Source organism: Stegodyphus dumicola, chromosome 11 (assembly GCF_044657685.1).
Source record: "Stegodyphus dumicola isolate Sdum_Otavi_A_Nest chromosome 11, ASM4465768v1".
Taxonomy (NCBI): domain Eukaryota; kingdom Metazoa; phylum Arthropoda; class Arachnida; order Araneae; family Eresidae; genus Stegodyphus; species Stegodyphus dumicola.
In genome coordinates, this window is record NC_140778.1 from 88,615,929 (window position 1) to 88,634,622 (window position 18,694).

General features: G+C 32.0%; 1 protein-coding gene across 2 annotated transcripts in view; it reads right to left on the reverse strand.

Annotated features, from left to right (window-relative positions):
• The window catches only part of LOC118193237 (neprilysin-2-like), a 101,484-nt gene that overhangs the window by 48,758 nt on the left and 34,032 nt on the right, over positions 1-18,694 (reverse strand). For both annotated transcript variants that reach the window (XM_085826468.1, XM_085826467.1), the window contains exon 8: positions 4,519-4,602. In XM_085826468.1, the coding sequence (XP_085682594.1) occupies positions 4,519-4,602 (84 nt within the window). The remainder of the gene's footprint in view (positions 1-4,518; positions 4,603-18,694) is intronic.

Below are 18,694 nucleotides of genomic sequence, written 5' to 3' on the forward strand. Positions count from 1 at the left end.
GCATCTTATTGTCCACATGTGCAACTAACTATAAAAAAACTTTCAAAATAAATTTAGGGTTACATCAAGGTAAAGTATCTCTTTTATTTTTCCACCAAATAAATGGATTTTTTATACTATATATGTGTGTGTGTGTATTGTCATTTCTCTCATTTCATTCATATATAATTTAATAATGTTTTGAATCTAATTTGCACATTATTTGACTACATTCAAACAATAAAAATTTGACATTGCTAATTTTGCTATAAGTTAACCAGATCAGATGTAATAATTTTCATTATCATTTCGAAATGAAAATTAGGTTGTTTGATTAAGGCAAAACATATGCACTACATAAATTAAACTAAGAAGAATAATGTTTTCATGGAGTACATTTTAGGGTGCCAATTCATTTCTCAAATATTATTAAATCAAACTGCCTTACTTTCATGATTCAGTTTGATTTAATAATATTTATAAGTATATACATTGCTATAATGATGTAGAAGTCATGTAAAATTTCCTATTCTAAAGTGATGATAAAATCAAAAAGCCTCTAAGAACCATGAAATTAAGGTAAAAATACATTTTTTATAACAAATACATAGATTTTATATATGCATTTTCATTTTCTCACTCTCATTTCATTCATACGATAGCGCTTTGACATTTGTTGTAAAATTTAATTTATATATAAGTTGCCTGCATTTCAAATGCAGTTCGACAATAAAAATTAGCATTACTTATTTTGCTTTTAAATTAATTAGCATCTGAGATATGATAATTTATGTTATAACTTAGAAATTATTTAGGTTGTTTAATTTAGGCAAAGCACATGAAAGTTATCTGCTTAAGAGGATGTTTTATATTTGCTTTTGTAGAAGGCTTTTGAAGGGAAACTGACTGAGATTCACATTAGGTTTGGGGGGAAACCATACAAAATCACATACACATGCAACCAGCCTGTTTGCTAGGAATGATTACAGGTTAACCAGTGTCCAAGAATTTTACCTCTTAATGTTGGTGGGCCTCAAAAGGATCAAAGATTGTTTCACATTTCTGTGTACTTAATTCAGACATTATCTATCAGTAAAACCAGGTAAATATTAAAAGATAATGCAAGAAAACCTGAGTAGTAAAAATGTAGAGCTCTAAATGTTCACAAATTTGAATTAAAATTGTCTAAATTTTTATGGTTTTTATAGACCCATTCAGTTTTAAGTGATATATCATAGTTTCATATCAACATACTTATACAAAAATAAATAAATAAATGATGTATAAATTTTAGCATTCATGTAAATATCTTTGAATGAAAGTGTGAGTCCATTGTTCCATGTGAATTCATTTGCTATATTACTTGATAAGAGGTAGAAGGTATTGAGTTTTATATAGTGCAATTTATAAAGAATTTAGGAAATGGCAAATTTAAAATGGTCATACAAGATGAGCATTAAAAATATATAATTTCTGTAATATATGCAAGCAAAAAAAAAAAAAAAAAACTTCTGTAGGCCTCTTAAAGGCGCCATGAAATTAAATAAATATATTTCTTAAAAAAAGATGAGAAAAATTTCGTGTGAAATATGTTAATTTAGACCTTTAAACATAATTGAAATTGCAGTAAACGTCTCGGATTTATGGGGCACATGTGATCACAGCGCCATCTAACGGAATGTCGAAACTCGATTACGAAAAATAGCGCCGATAATTCCACTATATCTTCTAGTACACTATAGTGGAATCACTGCTAGAGGCACTGTTAATCAAAATGGCGTCATCCATGCAAGAAAAAGGCGTACTGCATTTTGGAATGAAACAAAACACGACCGTTTATCATCATTGATAGATATTTTCGCACGAAATTCATTAAAAACCTACCACTTCTTCACAACATCGAACGGTGGATGAAGCAGTTTCAGTACACGGGTTACTTGTGTAAGGAAAGCAGGTCAGGATGAACAGCAGTAAAAACCGAAGTGGTTGAAAAAAATTGTGAAATGTTTTTATGAAGTTTCAGAAAATCAAAGCGTCTTGCGAGTTCTAAATTTAATGTGCCTCATCGCATGTAACGGTGTGATGTGTGTTACGGAAACGTCTACAATTCTACCATATATCTTTCAGATGGTGTAGGCAATAAAACCTTCCTACAAATTGTCGCATAAAGCTTCCTGTGAGAATTTGTAAGATAAGCTGAAGTTACATGGTTTCGCCAAAAAACCTGTGTTAACGGATGAAGGCACTTTCCACGTTAAGTCCCTTTTCAGGTTTCAAGTTAATCACCATAATTTACGATTTAAGGACTCGGAAAATCCCTTTCGTGTAATGAAACATGAGCGTGTTTTCCTGAAGTTAAACGTTTTCTGTGCCATTTTCAACAGCTGTGATTTTAGTTCCTTTTTCTTCGTGGTAAAAACGATTAACAGATGCATTTACCAAGATGAGCTATTAGAATGAATAACGTACCTTACCTCAGTTGGAGGAAGCGACTCTTGGCTACATTCTGCAACAATGTGCACCAGCACATTGGCATAAAAACGTACGCCAGTACCTGAACGATTGTTTACACCACCGCTAGACTGGCCGTCTGGGTCTAACAATATTCCACTACTTTGTTGCCTACGGAGATTCCCAAATCTAACCCCTTTTTCTTGTCATTATTTCCTGTGGGATTTTGTTAAAGACAAAGTGTTTGTACCACCATTTCCCCAGGACTTATAGCAAATGAATCTGCGAATAGCTGAAGTGCTCGAATCTTTAACAAAAGATATTCTAACGTAAATGTAGTAGGGACTGGAATACCACATAGAGCCACAGAGATCACCAGGTCTAAACCCTTGTGATTTTTTCCTATGGGGTCTTGTTAAAGACAAAGCATTCGTGCCTCCATTTTCTCAGATAACGGTAACTGAAGCAGCGAATAACTGAAGTGCTCCAATCTTTAACAAAGGATACACGAGTATGGCAAGAACTGGAATACCGGTTTCACAGATATGCTTTCGTTTTATCCCGTTCAGTATGAAACCACCTGAATGTGATATTTTGAATTTATTCTGCACATTGGACCAATCAATAAAACATATTCAGAGGCAACTAAAAATGTAGATAATAGAATTGTTGTTAATCAAAATGTTATGCTACTTTTTTAGGTAATATTCTTTATGAGTAATCTGAAGTGATAACCAGAATTAAAGTGTAACATTTAAAATACATTTCCTTTTCTTTCATTTAAATTCCATGAGCCCCCTAGTGGCTGAGCGGTAACGTCGCTGAACACTGGTAGTTCGGTCCGAGGTTCGAATTCCGCGAACGGGCTGGCTGCATGAGCGTTTTCTTGGTTTTCCCCATGTGTAACGTGTATACGAGCCAGTTTTCCTTAGAAAGTCCTCCACTAAGGCATCCCTCCCTTTAGGCAGATAGCTCTCGAGGCTTTGCCATAATCACAAACATACACATTTAAATTCCATCATAGCTATTTCTAAAATTTTACTCTTAATTTTTTTTTTTTGTTTTTTGTTTGTTTGTTTGTTGTAGCATTGATGGTGGAAATAGTAATAATATAAATAACATGCATGAAAATTTTTCGAAACAAATCGAGAAGATTAGTGTACATGTCAGAAAATGTTATTCAAATATTTTGCTTCTGAATAAGTCTAAATAAGATTAAAATATCAGTAATGTAAGAGAGCACCTCTCATTTATTACACTAACCACATAGAATAAACATAATTAAAAATATATTTATAATAGTTATAAAGAATTGCGTATATTGTTCTAAAAGTTCCCTATAAATTAAGCGATTTTAATTTGAAAGTAAATTAAATATCTTTTGTTGCATGAAATGAAAATTTTCTATATAATTGATAATGTGCGAGATTTGAAAACATTCACCAGTTGCAGATTGAACGTGAAAGATAAGACTGCATTCTAGTAAAGTTGTAGAGACATTAGGTATATTTTTTAAAGCAGACAAGATGAAAAATGAGCAATCGCTTTCGCCGGGAATCGAACCACGGACCTCTGAAATACCGGCTCAGTGTACTGACCATTAAACCACGAAGGCACGCCAAGAAGGTGGGAGAAATGCCTTACAAAGTTTGTTGCAAACAATTTTCAAAGCGTTTTATATCATCACACAATGGAATTAAAAGAATTTCTTAAAACGTTCCAATTACGAAACACGTAAAATTTAGACGTAAAATGTATTCGAACTTCGATTTTGCAGGCTTGTGTAACTGGTACTGCAAACGTTCAGTTTGACTGCTGTATGCTGCTGATATTTTATTATAGTATTAATTTATTCAGCACGAATAACTGACCTAATGCTTGTATTTTATCAATAATTATTTCAGCGATTTAAATTTCTATATATGAATGCTCCTTTATCATCTAACTACAGAGATATAAATTTCTCCATGTGAAACTGCTATATTTTTGCAAAGCTAAGTACCAATGAATATTTATGAAGATTGTAACTGTTATGATTGCTCATATTAGCATAATTTGAAGCTAAATGTATTGTGTATTGAATCATACCTTATTTACTTCATCCATAAGCTGCCTAACTGTGTACTTCTTATTCATATCCTTTTTCCGTTCTTCTATATTTAATAAAGACATCTATAGGAAAATACTGTAATCAGTATAAAAACGTATATAATACAACAGTTAGAAAACAACAAAACTTAAATTAATGGAAGACTAAAATAATCAAGGAAATTTAAGTTAAAACCATTAGTGGGTCTTAAAAAAATTTTTTACCACAGAACATAAGCTCGAGTTGCAAACAAAAGAGGGATTTTTAGATATAGCCTCTGATTTAGTAAATTTCTTTGATTAAGCATTTATTTGCTAGAATTAAAGCGTTTATAAAAAATCTTTTCTCAGCGACATTTTAAGTTTCGCGCTATTGTCATTAATATTTTGAAACTTAAGTTCATATCGAAACTTCGTTTGTGTAAAAGAACATAATTTCAATGTTTGTTTTAATACTGTCAAGCGCATTGTAAGCAAATGTTATGTTTTTTAAATATTACATTTTTTAAGTATCGTCATTATTTTTAACGCAATAATGTCCTAAATATCCTTCTTTTCAGTTAATATTTTTATTTATATTTACACGGAGAACATCTTTACAGTTTCCAATCCAAATATAGGTACTTTTCCGTTTCGCCGGCGCAAATCTCGCCAAGCAGACTTTATTGGCGGCAACATACAGTATACACATAAAAAATATTTTAAAAAATTTAGTTCTAAGAATTCTTTTAATTTCTTCATAAACATTTTAATATCGCTTAAATCTTTATAAAAAGCCAATAAATAAAGACAATAAATTTGTAAAAAGACATTAATTTAAGAATTTACTATGCTTTCAAGGTTCAACATCCTAATTCGCCGGTTTATATCACGTGACCCCAAGCAGTCTCATCTCACGTAAACTACTCTACAAAAATCTAATGCTCTCAGTAATTATCTACATTAATTTCAAGTTAAATCTTAATTTGGAACACAAGTTTAAATGCAAGAAATATTTCAATGCGTACGAATAGCTTACTCAGAAATTATGTAAAACTGCAGTGCTTTACTTCGCTAAGGCATTCTCATTAGAATTGATGAATTTAACCCTTGACTTTACCTTTTCTATATTTTCGGCTTCGGGTAAGAGCTGTGATTGCATCCTAATTGACTTAATTACCGAAAATGGCCTTAGACATAAAACTGAACTATCTGATAAAAATTCTATGTAATTATAGTATGCCAGTATTGACAGAAACAATCAATCTGATAAGAAAAAGCTGCGACTTGTTTTGAAAATGTGGCATAAAAGGTTACCAGTGAGAATATTCCGTTTGCATCGGTTGTACCATTATTGGCGACTTTATCGCTTGCGCCGGCAAAACGGAAAAGTACCCAAATATATTATTTCTGATACTTGAATAGTTATTTTATCTTCAAAGATTTTTTTTTTCAATCATAATAAATCAAATGAAACATTTCAGCATTAAATACATAGTTATTAAATATATAATCATATTTAAGATGCCTCCAACCTCACTGTTTTACTATATTGTTGTGTGCCTACGGGTTCGAAATAGATTGAATGCACAGAGAACCGATGATAGCTTGATAAAATTTATTTTATCAAAAGTGACACTGCATAGTTCTAGAACTTTCCACAAAAGTACTCGTACATCTCTTCATAGTATCGCAGAGTACAATCAGCAGTTACACTTCAAACCAATAAAAAAGTTAAACGCATTGCAATGCAAAACGCTTCTAAAAGGCGAAGCTCTCACGGATATCTCAATATTCCGAATCCTGCTTTGAAATAAAAACTATTGAGAAACTTATGCTCTCCCGGTATTATATAGTTTTCCCCGGCAGCTGAGAAATCGCTAGTACCTCTACTTCTCCGAATTAGTGGAAGGCATATGAGAGCCGGATAGGGTTACAGTTATTTTATAATTTCAATTACAGTACCCATTACAGGAAGCGACAAAAATATCGCCGAATTGTAGCCAAATTTGGCAACTTTTTGCAATTTCTTGCGAAATTTGGTGACAAAAATTAGTCGCCAAAACCGTAGCAAGTTTGACGATATCTCGCCAATTTAGCGCGATGGCCATTTACTCACTGTTATACCTCCTATATTCTTATCTTTCCGGCAAAGCTTTGCTACTTTAGATTTTCATGTTGCATTATACAATAAATAAATAAATAAATACTGTGATTTCTCATATAATTTCACTAAATTTGTTTATATATGTATAAAATTCCTAACAGTATTTTGATCACAGAAACGTGTACATGTCGTCGCAAAAGTAAATGTAATGTAATACGTATATTATTAAGAAGTAAATTACTAAAAATTAATTCTTTTTGATTATTAGGAGTACATAACCTACATACGACATATGAAACTCTATAAAGGTGGCCAACTTTAAGGATAAGTAATATTATAGTTTAACACTTCGCTACCCATGTGTAAAAGGTTAGCACGGACTGATAATATATTTTTGCATAGTAATACCCAAAAATAATTCCGATATAAGAATTCTGTGTTTATTTAATCAAAAATATCATTCTAATATTATTTTAACAATTTTAATATTATTTAAACACTTTTAATATTATTTAAACAATTTTAATACTATTTAAACAACAGGTCCGAGTCCATATATGGACGTATATGAATGATAGTTTGTTATACACTACTACTTCATACGAATGCAGCTGCTAAGGACTTAACAAAGGGCAAATCGCAAAAGGACTACGCATTTACAATAGTCCCACATACACTGTAAAAAAAAACCTCGAAGTTTACAGACAAAAGTCTTGTATAGTTACAGAAATGCGAACAATTACGAAGGAAATACCTGTAACGAACACAAAACCAAACGAAACTGTAAACTCTACAGGAGTTTTTCAAGAAGTTTTGCTTGGATTTTGTCCGTAGCGTGTGATCACGTGGCTTAAAACGGCTGAGAGAGAAGAACCAATCAGGAAGAAGGTGGAAAAACAGCGTCTTAGCGGGAGAGTTCAACGATAGTCGCCATGTTAGCCATTATTTTTGCTATGGTCGAGGTAAGTTCGAAATAGTGTTTGACGTGTATTTTACTAATTTTATGTAATGTATTTGTTATGTTCTTTACACTATCTATAATTAAATTCTTTTAATGTTTAGCTTATAATTCTAATGCTCCTAAATAAACCTGTGTTGAATTATTGTTAGAGTTCAAATCACAGAGCTTGTGTTCCATTTAGTAAAATATTTGTTACATCTGCAGGTGTCTGCAGTTAAACTGCTCATATTTATAAACATAAACAAATTTGTTAATATGTTAGTTTAAAAACAAATAAGCTTAATATTAATGTTCTATCTATAGTCTAATAATTCTCATGTTAAATATTTATGTATCTTTTAAAACATATCGCGTTAGAATATTCATATTTTTCATTTTGTTGACAGATGTAACATTATTATTCCATACATGTTATCATTAATCCCAGCGTGAACTGCTTTAGAATATTTTTCAGAGCATTATTACACTATGTATGTTATTATTAATCTCAACGAAAAAGAAAAAATAAATGTAATATATTTAAAAAATTCGACAAAATAACTTAACATACATTAAAAATGGAATATCATTTCATTAATACATGCGATAAGTTCGCCTTAAAAGATTATATAGTCGGATAGCAATTACATATTTGTAAAAGTATTCAATGTATATTATTTTTTGTGTTAAAGATAGTTTTAATCCAGGACAGTCTTTACCAACTTATAAAGCATCTATTAAGTTACATTATAACCAACATTTACAAAAGGCAATCGAAATGCCGTGACTTTGACATATTTTTAACTATGATGTAACATACTAGGAACATTAAAGAAAAAAAATTCTATTTTTTCCTTTATGCTTGTTGAAAAGTAAAATATTAATAAAATGGTACAACATTCATTCTAGTACTTACAATGTAAATTTACATACACAGTCCAGTCACATTAATGTGACCACCACGTACTTTCCATGTCAGAGTTAAATAACCAATCACAGAAGGCAGGTGGCAGCACAGTGCAGTTGAGCGTATATAAAGGGTGTGTGAGGGCTTCGGAAAACATTTCAATCGTTGGCGTAATGCAGAAACGAAGCGATTTACCCGACTTCCAAAAGGGCATGATCATTGGCTTTCGGGCCAAGGGTGGAAGCATTTCCGAAACGGCTGAGTTTGTGAACTGTTCGCGTGCCGCCGTGGTAAAAGTGTACCGTGCATGGCAAAATGGGACTGTCCAAAATCAGCGACGTGGCAAATGTGGTGCACCACGGGCCATAGATGACAGAGGCGAACGACGGTTGCGGAGATGCGTTCGGGCAGATAGACGGGCTACCGTTGAGCAACTGACCACCAAAATGAACCAAGGGGCTACCAAAAGTGTCTCTCAAAGTACTATTCAGCGAACATTGCTGCGTCTGGGCCTCCGAAGCAGACGCCTGGTTCGTGCACCTATGCTGACTGCTGTTCATCGACGGCGAAGGCTAGAATTTGCACGCCAGTACAGCAGCTGGACGTCCACTGAGTGGCGACAGGTTGCGTTTTCGGATGAATTGCGTTTTATGCTCCATCGGACAGATGGACGTTGGCGTATAAGGCGTGAAACCTCTGAAAGGAACCACCCTGCAACCATTGCCGGAACGGTCCAAGCTGGAGGCGGGAGCATTATGGTCTGGGGAATGTTTTCCTGGCATTCTCTAGGTTCACTGATCATTGTGGAAGGCACAATGGATCAATACAAGTACGCATCTGTCCTTGCGGACCATGTTCACCCCTACATGCGCATTGTTTTTCCTCAGGATGATGGCATCTTTCAGCAGGACAATGCGAGGTGCCATACAGCTGCCAGTGTACGTGCGTGGTTCGAAGAGCACCAGGATGAGTTTACCGTCCTCCCCTAGCCAGCAAACTCACCTGACTTAAACCCAATCGAGCATCTGTGGGACCATCTCGATCGAGTTGTTCGCGCCATGGATCCTCAACCGCGTAATCTAGCGCATCTGGCCACGGCATTAGAGTCGGCATGGCTCAACATCCCAGAGAACACCTTCAGGGACCTATGTGACTCTCTTCCTGCACGTCTCGCAGCAGTCCGCTCTGCGAAAGGTGGTTATTCTGGCTTTTGACAGATGGTCACATTAATGTGACTGGACTGTGTATAAATTTACTATAAATTTTGGTGCAAAGTTCATTATAAAATGCATTTGCTAATATTTAATAGTTATAGCATTCAATATCAAATCATGGAAATATTAGTAATGATACGTCAGTTGCATATATTAATTTCAATACTCAGCTCAATGCCAAATTTCTTCTATATCTGAGATAACATGTATTTTTTGAAAATAATTATTTTGTGTCATCTTTTCATTTAAAAATCTCTTTCAGATATATTTTAATGTGAATTATTTTCAAAATTATCCTCATTAGAATGAATGTTGTTCTCTTTATTATGTTTGAAACTGCCATTACGCTAAAAAATATATTCAGAAAACTATTTATTGCTGAATATTTAAAATAAGTTCTACTGCTCCTTTTTGACAAAGAGTATCCATTTGAATTGCAGTTGGTTTTAATTAATCGTTGGTTGTATTTTTAAGAACTACTTGATAAAATTTAACAAATTAGTTCAATCTATGAGTTCATCTGAAAAACCTAAAATTTTTATTCCAATTCTGTCATGTGTATATATTTCAAGAATGAAAAAGAATTACAAATTCACTATCCAACAATACTGAGTAATATGTTGTTGATATAGCCAAACTTAAAATGACCCATTTTAAAACCAGATTAAATAAATCATCGCGTATTTTCGGTCATCGAATTTCTTTGGCGTTAAAAGTGTCATAGATTTAGTAAATCCAAGGGTCAAGGTAAGCTCAAATATTTTTTTCATAGTTCATATTTGCTAAGTTATAAATTTTGCTGATGCAAAAGTTATGTAACTTATGCAAACATATGCTTAGAGTATTTGAACTAGTGTTGAAAAATCACTGGAATTTAAAATGTAATTGACAGTATGCCTTAAAGCTTGTTTTGGTAAAAGCATATTTATGGGTGCCCCTTGGCAAAATTTGGCGATTTTTGGCAGTACATGGATACCGAGTTTGTGCAATTCTTTGACCATGTTATTTTGGCTTGTGTAGCGACGATTTGTGTGCCAAAAACCGCCGCTACACGAAGACAGATTGCACATACTCGGTATCCATGTACACATCGACCTATTTTCACTTAAAAAAATCTGTGAATTGTACAAACTTGGCATCGCGCACTCCCTTGACTTTATCCATGTACACATCGACCTATTTTCACTTAAGAAAACATCAGAGAATTGCACAAACTTGCGCTCCCTTGATAATACAGGGAGCACCCTTCAATATACTCTAACTGCTGTTTTTCATAAATTAAAACATTTTAGGCATTTAAGATATTTTCCTGTAAGTTACAACTAAATGAATGACTCTTAAGCATAAAAATTTCAAATTTTTATGCTTAAGAGTAGAAGGAGTTATACACTTTTTAAATAACAGTGTCAGAAAATTATACTTTTTAAAATATGTAAACCATTGTTTGAAGTATAGAAAAACCTTCCTTAGCAACTATACCTCTTTAAGTGATTATGTCAAGTATTCTGGTGATACAAACATTAATATTAATTATCACTGAGAATCATGCTTTGTGAAGTAACCACCTCCATTAAATATCAAAATTGTACAAAATTATGGAAAAGTTATAGAGTGGTTTTACTGTATACTTAAAGTATATCATATCACTGTTAGATATTGATGATGTAAAAGATATTATCTAATCATAAATATTTCAAGCATTAAATAGCTTAGTGTAAGTCAATAAGTTTTCAGATCCTGACTTTGTACCCTGTCTTTCACTATGTAATATTTTTCTAGCAACTGTGTTAAGTACCAGTAAGTAAGTTTGTCTTAAATACCACTTAATGTAATCAGGTATCATCTGTTCTGTCTGTAAAACTTAATCGTAATAAGTGAACAAATGAATATCTGTAAAACTAAAGATGACACTCTATGTAAAAAATACAAGTATTAAAATGTCTATGAGAGGAACATTTAAAATATTAAATCCACGATCAATTTTTGCGACATCTAAGATAGAAAATACCCAAACTAACTAGTTAATTCAGAGGATGAATGCATGTAACATCATTGTTCATGTGTTTGTTAATTGTGTAAGTATTGAAGTTCATGCATTAATTGTTGATAACTATATTATTGGCCTTATATATATATATACTTGCATTTCAAAATTTTGTATATTTTGCCAGTGAGCTAAGTATTAAATGCTGTTACGTATAAGTTCATATTATGTGGAAAAGTAGTTTTTTTTTTAGTAGTAACACTTTCTGAGAATTTTTTAATGTTGATCATCAAGCTTAAAGCATATGGCTGAAATTACCAGTATTAACCATAATTTAATTATTCTCCTGTTTCAGCGTTTCTTAAACTTTTTTCGAATAGAGATTATGTGAATTATCATAATTTGTGAATCACCTTGCTGCTGTTCCCTTCGAAAGCAATTTTTTAGCATATATTACTACTAGTACACTTATATTTTAATATATAATTAAAATCCGTTATATTTCATAATTAAGTCCATTGAAGAAAAGTTATATTTCTAATATTTCAAGATTATTAATGAGAAGGATGATTTGTAATTCTTGCATGGCTCTTCTATATTTGGATATATGATGGTAAGACCACAGTCTTAGTGGATATATGATAGTATATTTGGATATATGGTGGTAAGTACCACAGTTATAGTGCTTTAAATCCATCTTTTACTGCTAAGACTGAGTGGGAAGTCTGTGAGTAGGGTAACCAATAATAAATTTCATAAAATGTCTATCTTACGAGAAAAGGTGATAGATGATTGTCATATGTAACTTTTTAAACTCTGAGATTTTTCAACTAAATTTTTTTGTCTCCTTTGGAAACTTCGGAGGACCACGAGGGCAAGCTGTATGATCCACAGATTGAGAAGTGCTACCTTAATACATTTCAATTTCTAGAGAAATTAATCTTAAAAAAAATCTGATCATTATTAAAACTACTTTACAGATTTATTTTATATTACAAATAAATATAGTAAATATCTAATAAACCTCAAATTATTTTCTGCAAAATGAATTATTTAAATTTGTACTGTTTTTGCTTCAAAAATGGATGATACATGCAATTTATGATTTCATGAAAGGACCAAAAGGAATCTTGTTTGCAATTTAATTATTTAATTTAAAAAAAGATTTAAATCATTTGGAATATGTGCAAGTGCATGCAATTATTATGAAGAGATTCTAAATTAAAATGTCACATAACAAATTTAGAATATGTTATGTACTTCTAACGAATGTGATTTTTTCTTTATTTAGGAGCCATGCTTTGAATCCTAAGAAGAAGAGGACTGCACCTTCACAACTAGTTAATTAAAAATAACAATAATATAAATTTTACCTATTTTTTATTTTATTTTCCTTTTGGATAGTTTTCAAATAAAAATAAACCTATTTTTGTTTCTATATTCTGTGTATTGGAATAAAGAGTCGAAATCCATTGCAATATCCAATATTTTCAAAATATGATATTTTTTGAAATAAAATATATGATTATGGAATATTACGTTAAAATGAAATGGTTCCTTATGTAACCTGTATGTTACACTAAAAGGCTTCATCGAATACTTGTAAAGTAATGAGCAAATACTAAGTTAATATCTTGTGTGAATGAATATTATCTTACAGAATTTTTTATTCCATAAAAATCTATCTAAAAATATAATTTTGTTAAATGAAGATTTAAACATTTTTCCCGAAGATTTAAAAAGTCGTTTGAAATAATGATAACAAAAACATTAATCTGAACCATTTAATAAATGAATAGAAAATTTTGAGAACAATTAAATCATCCACAGGAATTTTGAAATAATCATCGTATTTTTGACATCAGTTAAAGAAAGAAAATCTGAGTCATTTTGATTATAGTGATAAATTAGTTCCATTCATAGTAGGATAGAAAATTAAAATTTTAAGGAGCCATTATGCATTATCAATTTTTCATTAAAAAATTTTTAGTTTATTACTACTATCATATCAATTATTAATGCTGAATTCTTTAGCTTCAGTTTTTACATTCTTTTCTTAATTTTCTAGGCATAGCAGAGAAAAATATAATTATAGGATCAAGGCATTTCCAAATACATTATATTTTCTTCCTTAAATTTTTAAGATCATTCTATATTCATCATGTATTATAGACACAGTATCAGGGGATTCTGTTCAATTTTTCAGTTAGAATTTGGGACGAAGTTGTGAAGTCATACCTACATTAAATGCTTGAATTGATTATTTGAAATATGACAAAGCAAGAGAGGGCCATCTGTCCAAGGAAAGGAATATTTTAAGGAAAACATCATGTTACACAAACATTTACACAGGCAGCCCATTCTCTAGGATTTAAATCTAGAGCCAAATGCTAGTGTTCAGCTTACTGTCTGGCTGCCTGTAGGCAATAAATGTTTTAGTAGAAGGAATACTTGAAAAATTAAATTTAGGACTAACTAATTCTTCAATTTTGTATTCAATGAGAAGAATGTAATTTATTAATAAAGTTTTAAATCTGGGAAAATACCTGTACAACTGTCCGATTAATTAATCTATTATTTCAATTAATGGTCAGTAGCAGAAGAGATTAAAAAGCATTTATGCCTAAAAGAATTATATGTTGTAATTAAAATGAATAATGCAATTAAGCATGAATTTTGGATAGCTTGTGATAACTGAATTTAAGTTCATTGTTGAGTTACATCAGTAATTTTTTTTAGAATTTGAAAAAATATTTAGAATTGTTTATTGAAACAATTTCATTAAAATATTTTTTTTACTGTAATCATATCCAATTGCAGTCTCTTTAGATTACACTGTTGGGTATAAGGAGAATGATTTGGTTTAGTTTACTTAAGTATGGCAAAACACACTAGGACTATCTGCCTAAGTGGAGAAATGCCTTTGTGGAGGACTTTCGAAGGGAAACTGACTTATATACATGTTACACATGGAGAAAACCATGAAAATACCCATACAACCAGCCCATTCGCGGGATTTGAACCTCGGACCGAACTACCAGTGTTCAGCGGGGGAATTCTAGAACATTACTAATTTATTGCCAAAAAACCATTAAGTCTAATAGACAAGTTTTTTTTCCAGCTATTTTGTGATGCATATGTAACTTTGAGATGTCTTAAAATTCAATAAAGGAAAGTAATGCAGATGTAAGAAAAACATAAAATTTGAGCTTCTTTTTAACATTGGAAATATTTTGAAAGAAAATGTTGTATATCTTTTAGAAAATCTAAGGTATTTTTCCTTATAAAAAACTTAATAATATTTAAAGTTACATAACTTCCCTTTCCCCACAAATAAATAAATGCAGCGTATTTTGTTACAAGCAGTAGCTGTAGACATTTCACATAAAACATATGTTCTACATGTGTAATTATTTATAGTAATATTACAATCAAAATATTTAATATTTAGGAATACATCATTTTTGTATTTTGTATAAGACAAATATGTTCTATATGCATAATTATTTGGAAGAACTTTTAAGTAAATTACCTGCAACTTTTACATATATATCCTTTAAAATTTCACATGAAAATACATGTTCTTACATAATCACTTGCAATAACCTTACAAGCAGAACACTAGTAATCTACAAATATTCCCTTTAGTAATTCACATTCAAAAATTACGATCTACTTACACTATTATTTCCTGTAATCTTTACAGATGTTTACATTGGTAAATCACATATGAAAAACATGTTATACTTACACGATAATTTCCTGTAACATTACAGATCAAAGATCTGTAACCTTTACAGGCATATGCTTCGGTAAACAACATACAAAAACTTTGTTATGCCTACAGAATAACTTCCTGTAACATTACATGCCAAACATCTGTAACCATTACAGGTATAATCTCTGTAAAGTTACTAAGAAAATTCCTGTTTTGATTACTCAAATAATCCATGGCATCCCAGTTTCCACGACTTTTCTTAGTAACTTTACAGATTTTTTTTTACAGTGTATGGGTCGTTGTTCTGTTTTAAGGACTCCATATAGCTCATGCATGAACCGATTGGTAGCGAATATATTAATTTGAATCTGATGTACTAATTAGTTGTTTTAGAGATGTTGATACAAAATAGACCTGTATAATGTTCAGAATTTACCTTATTAAATCATATTTAAAAAAAAAGCTAATAAATCCTCAAATTAAAATCACTTTCGTTATAACTTCCATGCATTATTTGTGGGATAAAAATGTTGTTTTAAGCTACATGTGCAATTCTGTTGAATTTCTGAACTAAACACATTATGAATCTTTAAAGGCTTTTAAATGAGTTATCAAATGTTTCTTAAAAATGCTTTCAGATATTTAAAACTGCAACATAGCAGGATATATGTAACGTATGCTCAGTGTCGAATGCATTTTCATACCTACACTAGAATTCAATATACATGAAAAAAACTGTCTAATGTATATACAGTACGTTACAATGAATTATCAACTGCGTTCAATTCAATTTCAGGTACTTAAGTTAATTAGAATTTAAACCGAGTCGATGGAAGTTATCATGAAATTTACAATGATATGAAAAGATAAATAGTAAACCTCATGCAGTAATAATCGGGCATATAATGATCGGGAAAACAATTAAGAACCAGAAGACCAATTATTCTACCTAAAAGGCATACAAGGGTCAATCTGAAATGTTTCGGTTGCAGACTAGTCGTAAAAGTTAAACTTACCAGATATCAGGAGCATTCAAAATAGTTCTATCCACTATCAATTCACTTTTGTAGGCGAATGTTTCAAAAATTAAATGCTTTAAGACATCCATTTCTTGGAAGCAATAAAAAATATCATTTTCCAGTCTCCCATCGGTCTCATCTTCGGAGTGGAATAGACAGCCTCATAAATTTTGCTTCAGATTTAAAAATAGCCAAACGTCACGCAGAGCGATACCAGGAGAATACAATGGATATTCTGTCACTTCGATGTCTTTTTATTGATGAAATTTAACTGTCAATCTTTCTGAAGGAGAAGAGGCATTATGACAGTGAAGCCATAAGTCCCATATCTGGAAGACAATTTTTGAAACATTCGCCTACAAAAGTGATGTAGCAGATAGCTATGTCTTCTGCCCTTCTACTTTCATGGCTTTGGCCAGTACTGTGTGTCTGAAGAAAATTGCATTCATTACTTTTTTCATTGCTCGTTGTTTTTCACCTAGAGAATGATGGTTCAAGAAACACTGAATGTCGATCATGCGCCTTGCAGCACTATCTCAAACAAGCCGGGAACAAGTCGTACCATCTGTACGATAATCGTGGCTAATCAGCGTAACTTGGAACGTTGTTTTTCAACCGTTGTCATCCTCAAAGACCTATACATTATTTTTTTAAGTATAACTGAGGATCGAATTAATTTAGAAATCAAGCAACAAAGACATAAAACATTGCGACATTGAGGATTGAATGTTAAGTTTCTTTTGTATCATTTGGAAGCCACTCAAACGGTATAGTGACGCTGTCTGCCGTACACTTGGGCCCCGACTCGGATACTGGGGAAGGTATGGATGTCCGTAACAACATGGTGTCTGTGCAGAAAGGAAGATCTATCGAGTGATTCGTGGTAGGAGAAGAAATTGGATACTATAGGACTGCTAGCCCCCTCGGAATCTTATCTCCCTATTAACACTACTTACTATTCTGCATTGCACAATTAATTTTCCGCTCACTTCAGTTACGTTAGTTGGTTCGGGCCCTACTGTTCAAACATATTTATTTATTGTACATTTTGTATTATTCTCTTCTATTTTATTTTGCTTGTATGCACATTCATTGTTACTTGTTAGAATAGTTTTATGTCTTGATCTATGCATATATACTTACTGTGTAATATTAGTTGTTGGACACATCCATAGGCGATTCTTATGCCAGCTTTTCCTGCAGTTTTAGATCTTGCCAAAAGTTTTCTATTTATGGGAATCAACTACTGATTGAACATGTTAGCTGTATGATCAGAGGTTGGCAACCTGTCCTACCAGTGGAATAAACAGGTTTTTTTTCCTCTCAAAATTTAGCGAGAAGCTTAACAGATAACAAGCTAGGAGAAACCTATTACATAATTCGGGAGAGCACAAATGCCGGCATTCTTTCAACCTGTACCTGTATCATTTGGTAGGTGTAGCGTTTATCATTGATTAACATTTTTTCTTACGGCCGACACATTTTCTAAAACTACAGCTGACAAAGGTATTCTCGTGTGCTTAATGGCAAATCGCACATTGAGTTCATCAATATTAACGAATTCCGCTTACTGCGCATGCTCAACCGTGTACCGTTGGCGTGGGAGGAAATACTGGAGACTAAGGGGGCATAAGCAACCCTACAAAAAGCCTGTTAGTCATGTTGGTTGTACTGTTTTACAATTGGAATACTACGGAAATTTGTTTGTGCTTATTGCATGTGCTTCTGTTTCATTTCATTTTGGTCTATTTTGTTCATAAACATTACATTTAATATCGGTTATTTGGAAATAGGGTCAGTTTGAATGCGTAGCAGGCGTCATACCACATGCTTGAGCTGTTTTATATATGGATTGATTATTCCAATAAAGCCTACTTATTTGACTTTAATTCAGTAATTTAAACTAGATTTATTCTTTAATTTGCTAAAATATGAATGGAACGTATGGTAAATTACTCAATTGCTTTTATTTCTGAGAAGTATAATTAATGAGCATTCAGCTAATATAGCTTGTAATGATTTTCCTGCTTCGTAACCCTTCTTAAACCAAAATTTGCGTAGTTTACAATCGATAGTTACACTTTAAGTAATGAAGCAACTTACAACCTGACAAGTTTTAAAAGCCCGAAATGTTTTTACGCTCAGATAACACAATATCAATCGTATACCGTATTTATCTTCTTTTAAAATTGAGCCACAGTTGTAATTGTGCCAACTTCTATCCTGAGCATGCGCAGTAAACGAAATTCGTTTAACATTGATCAACTCAATGTTAAACGAAATTCGTTTAACATTGATCAACTCAATG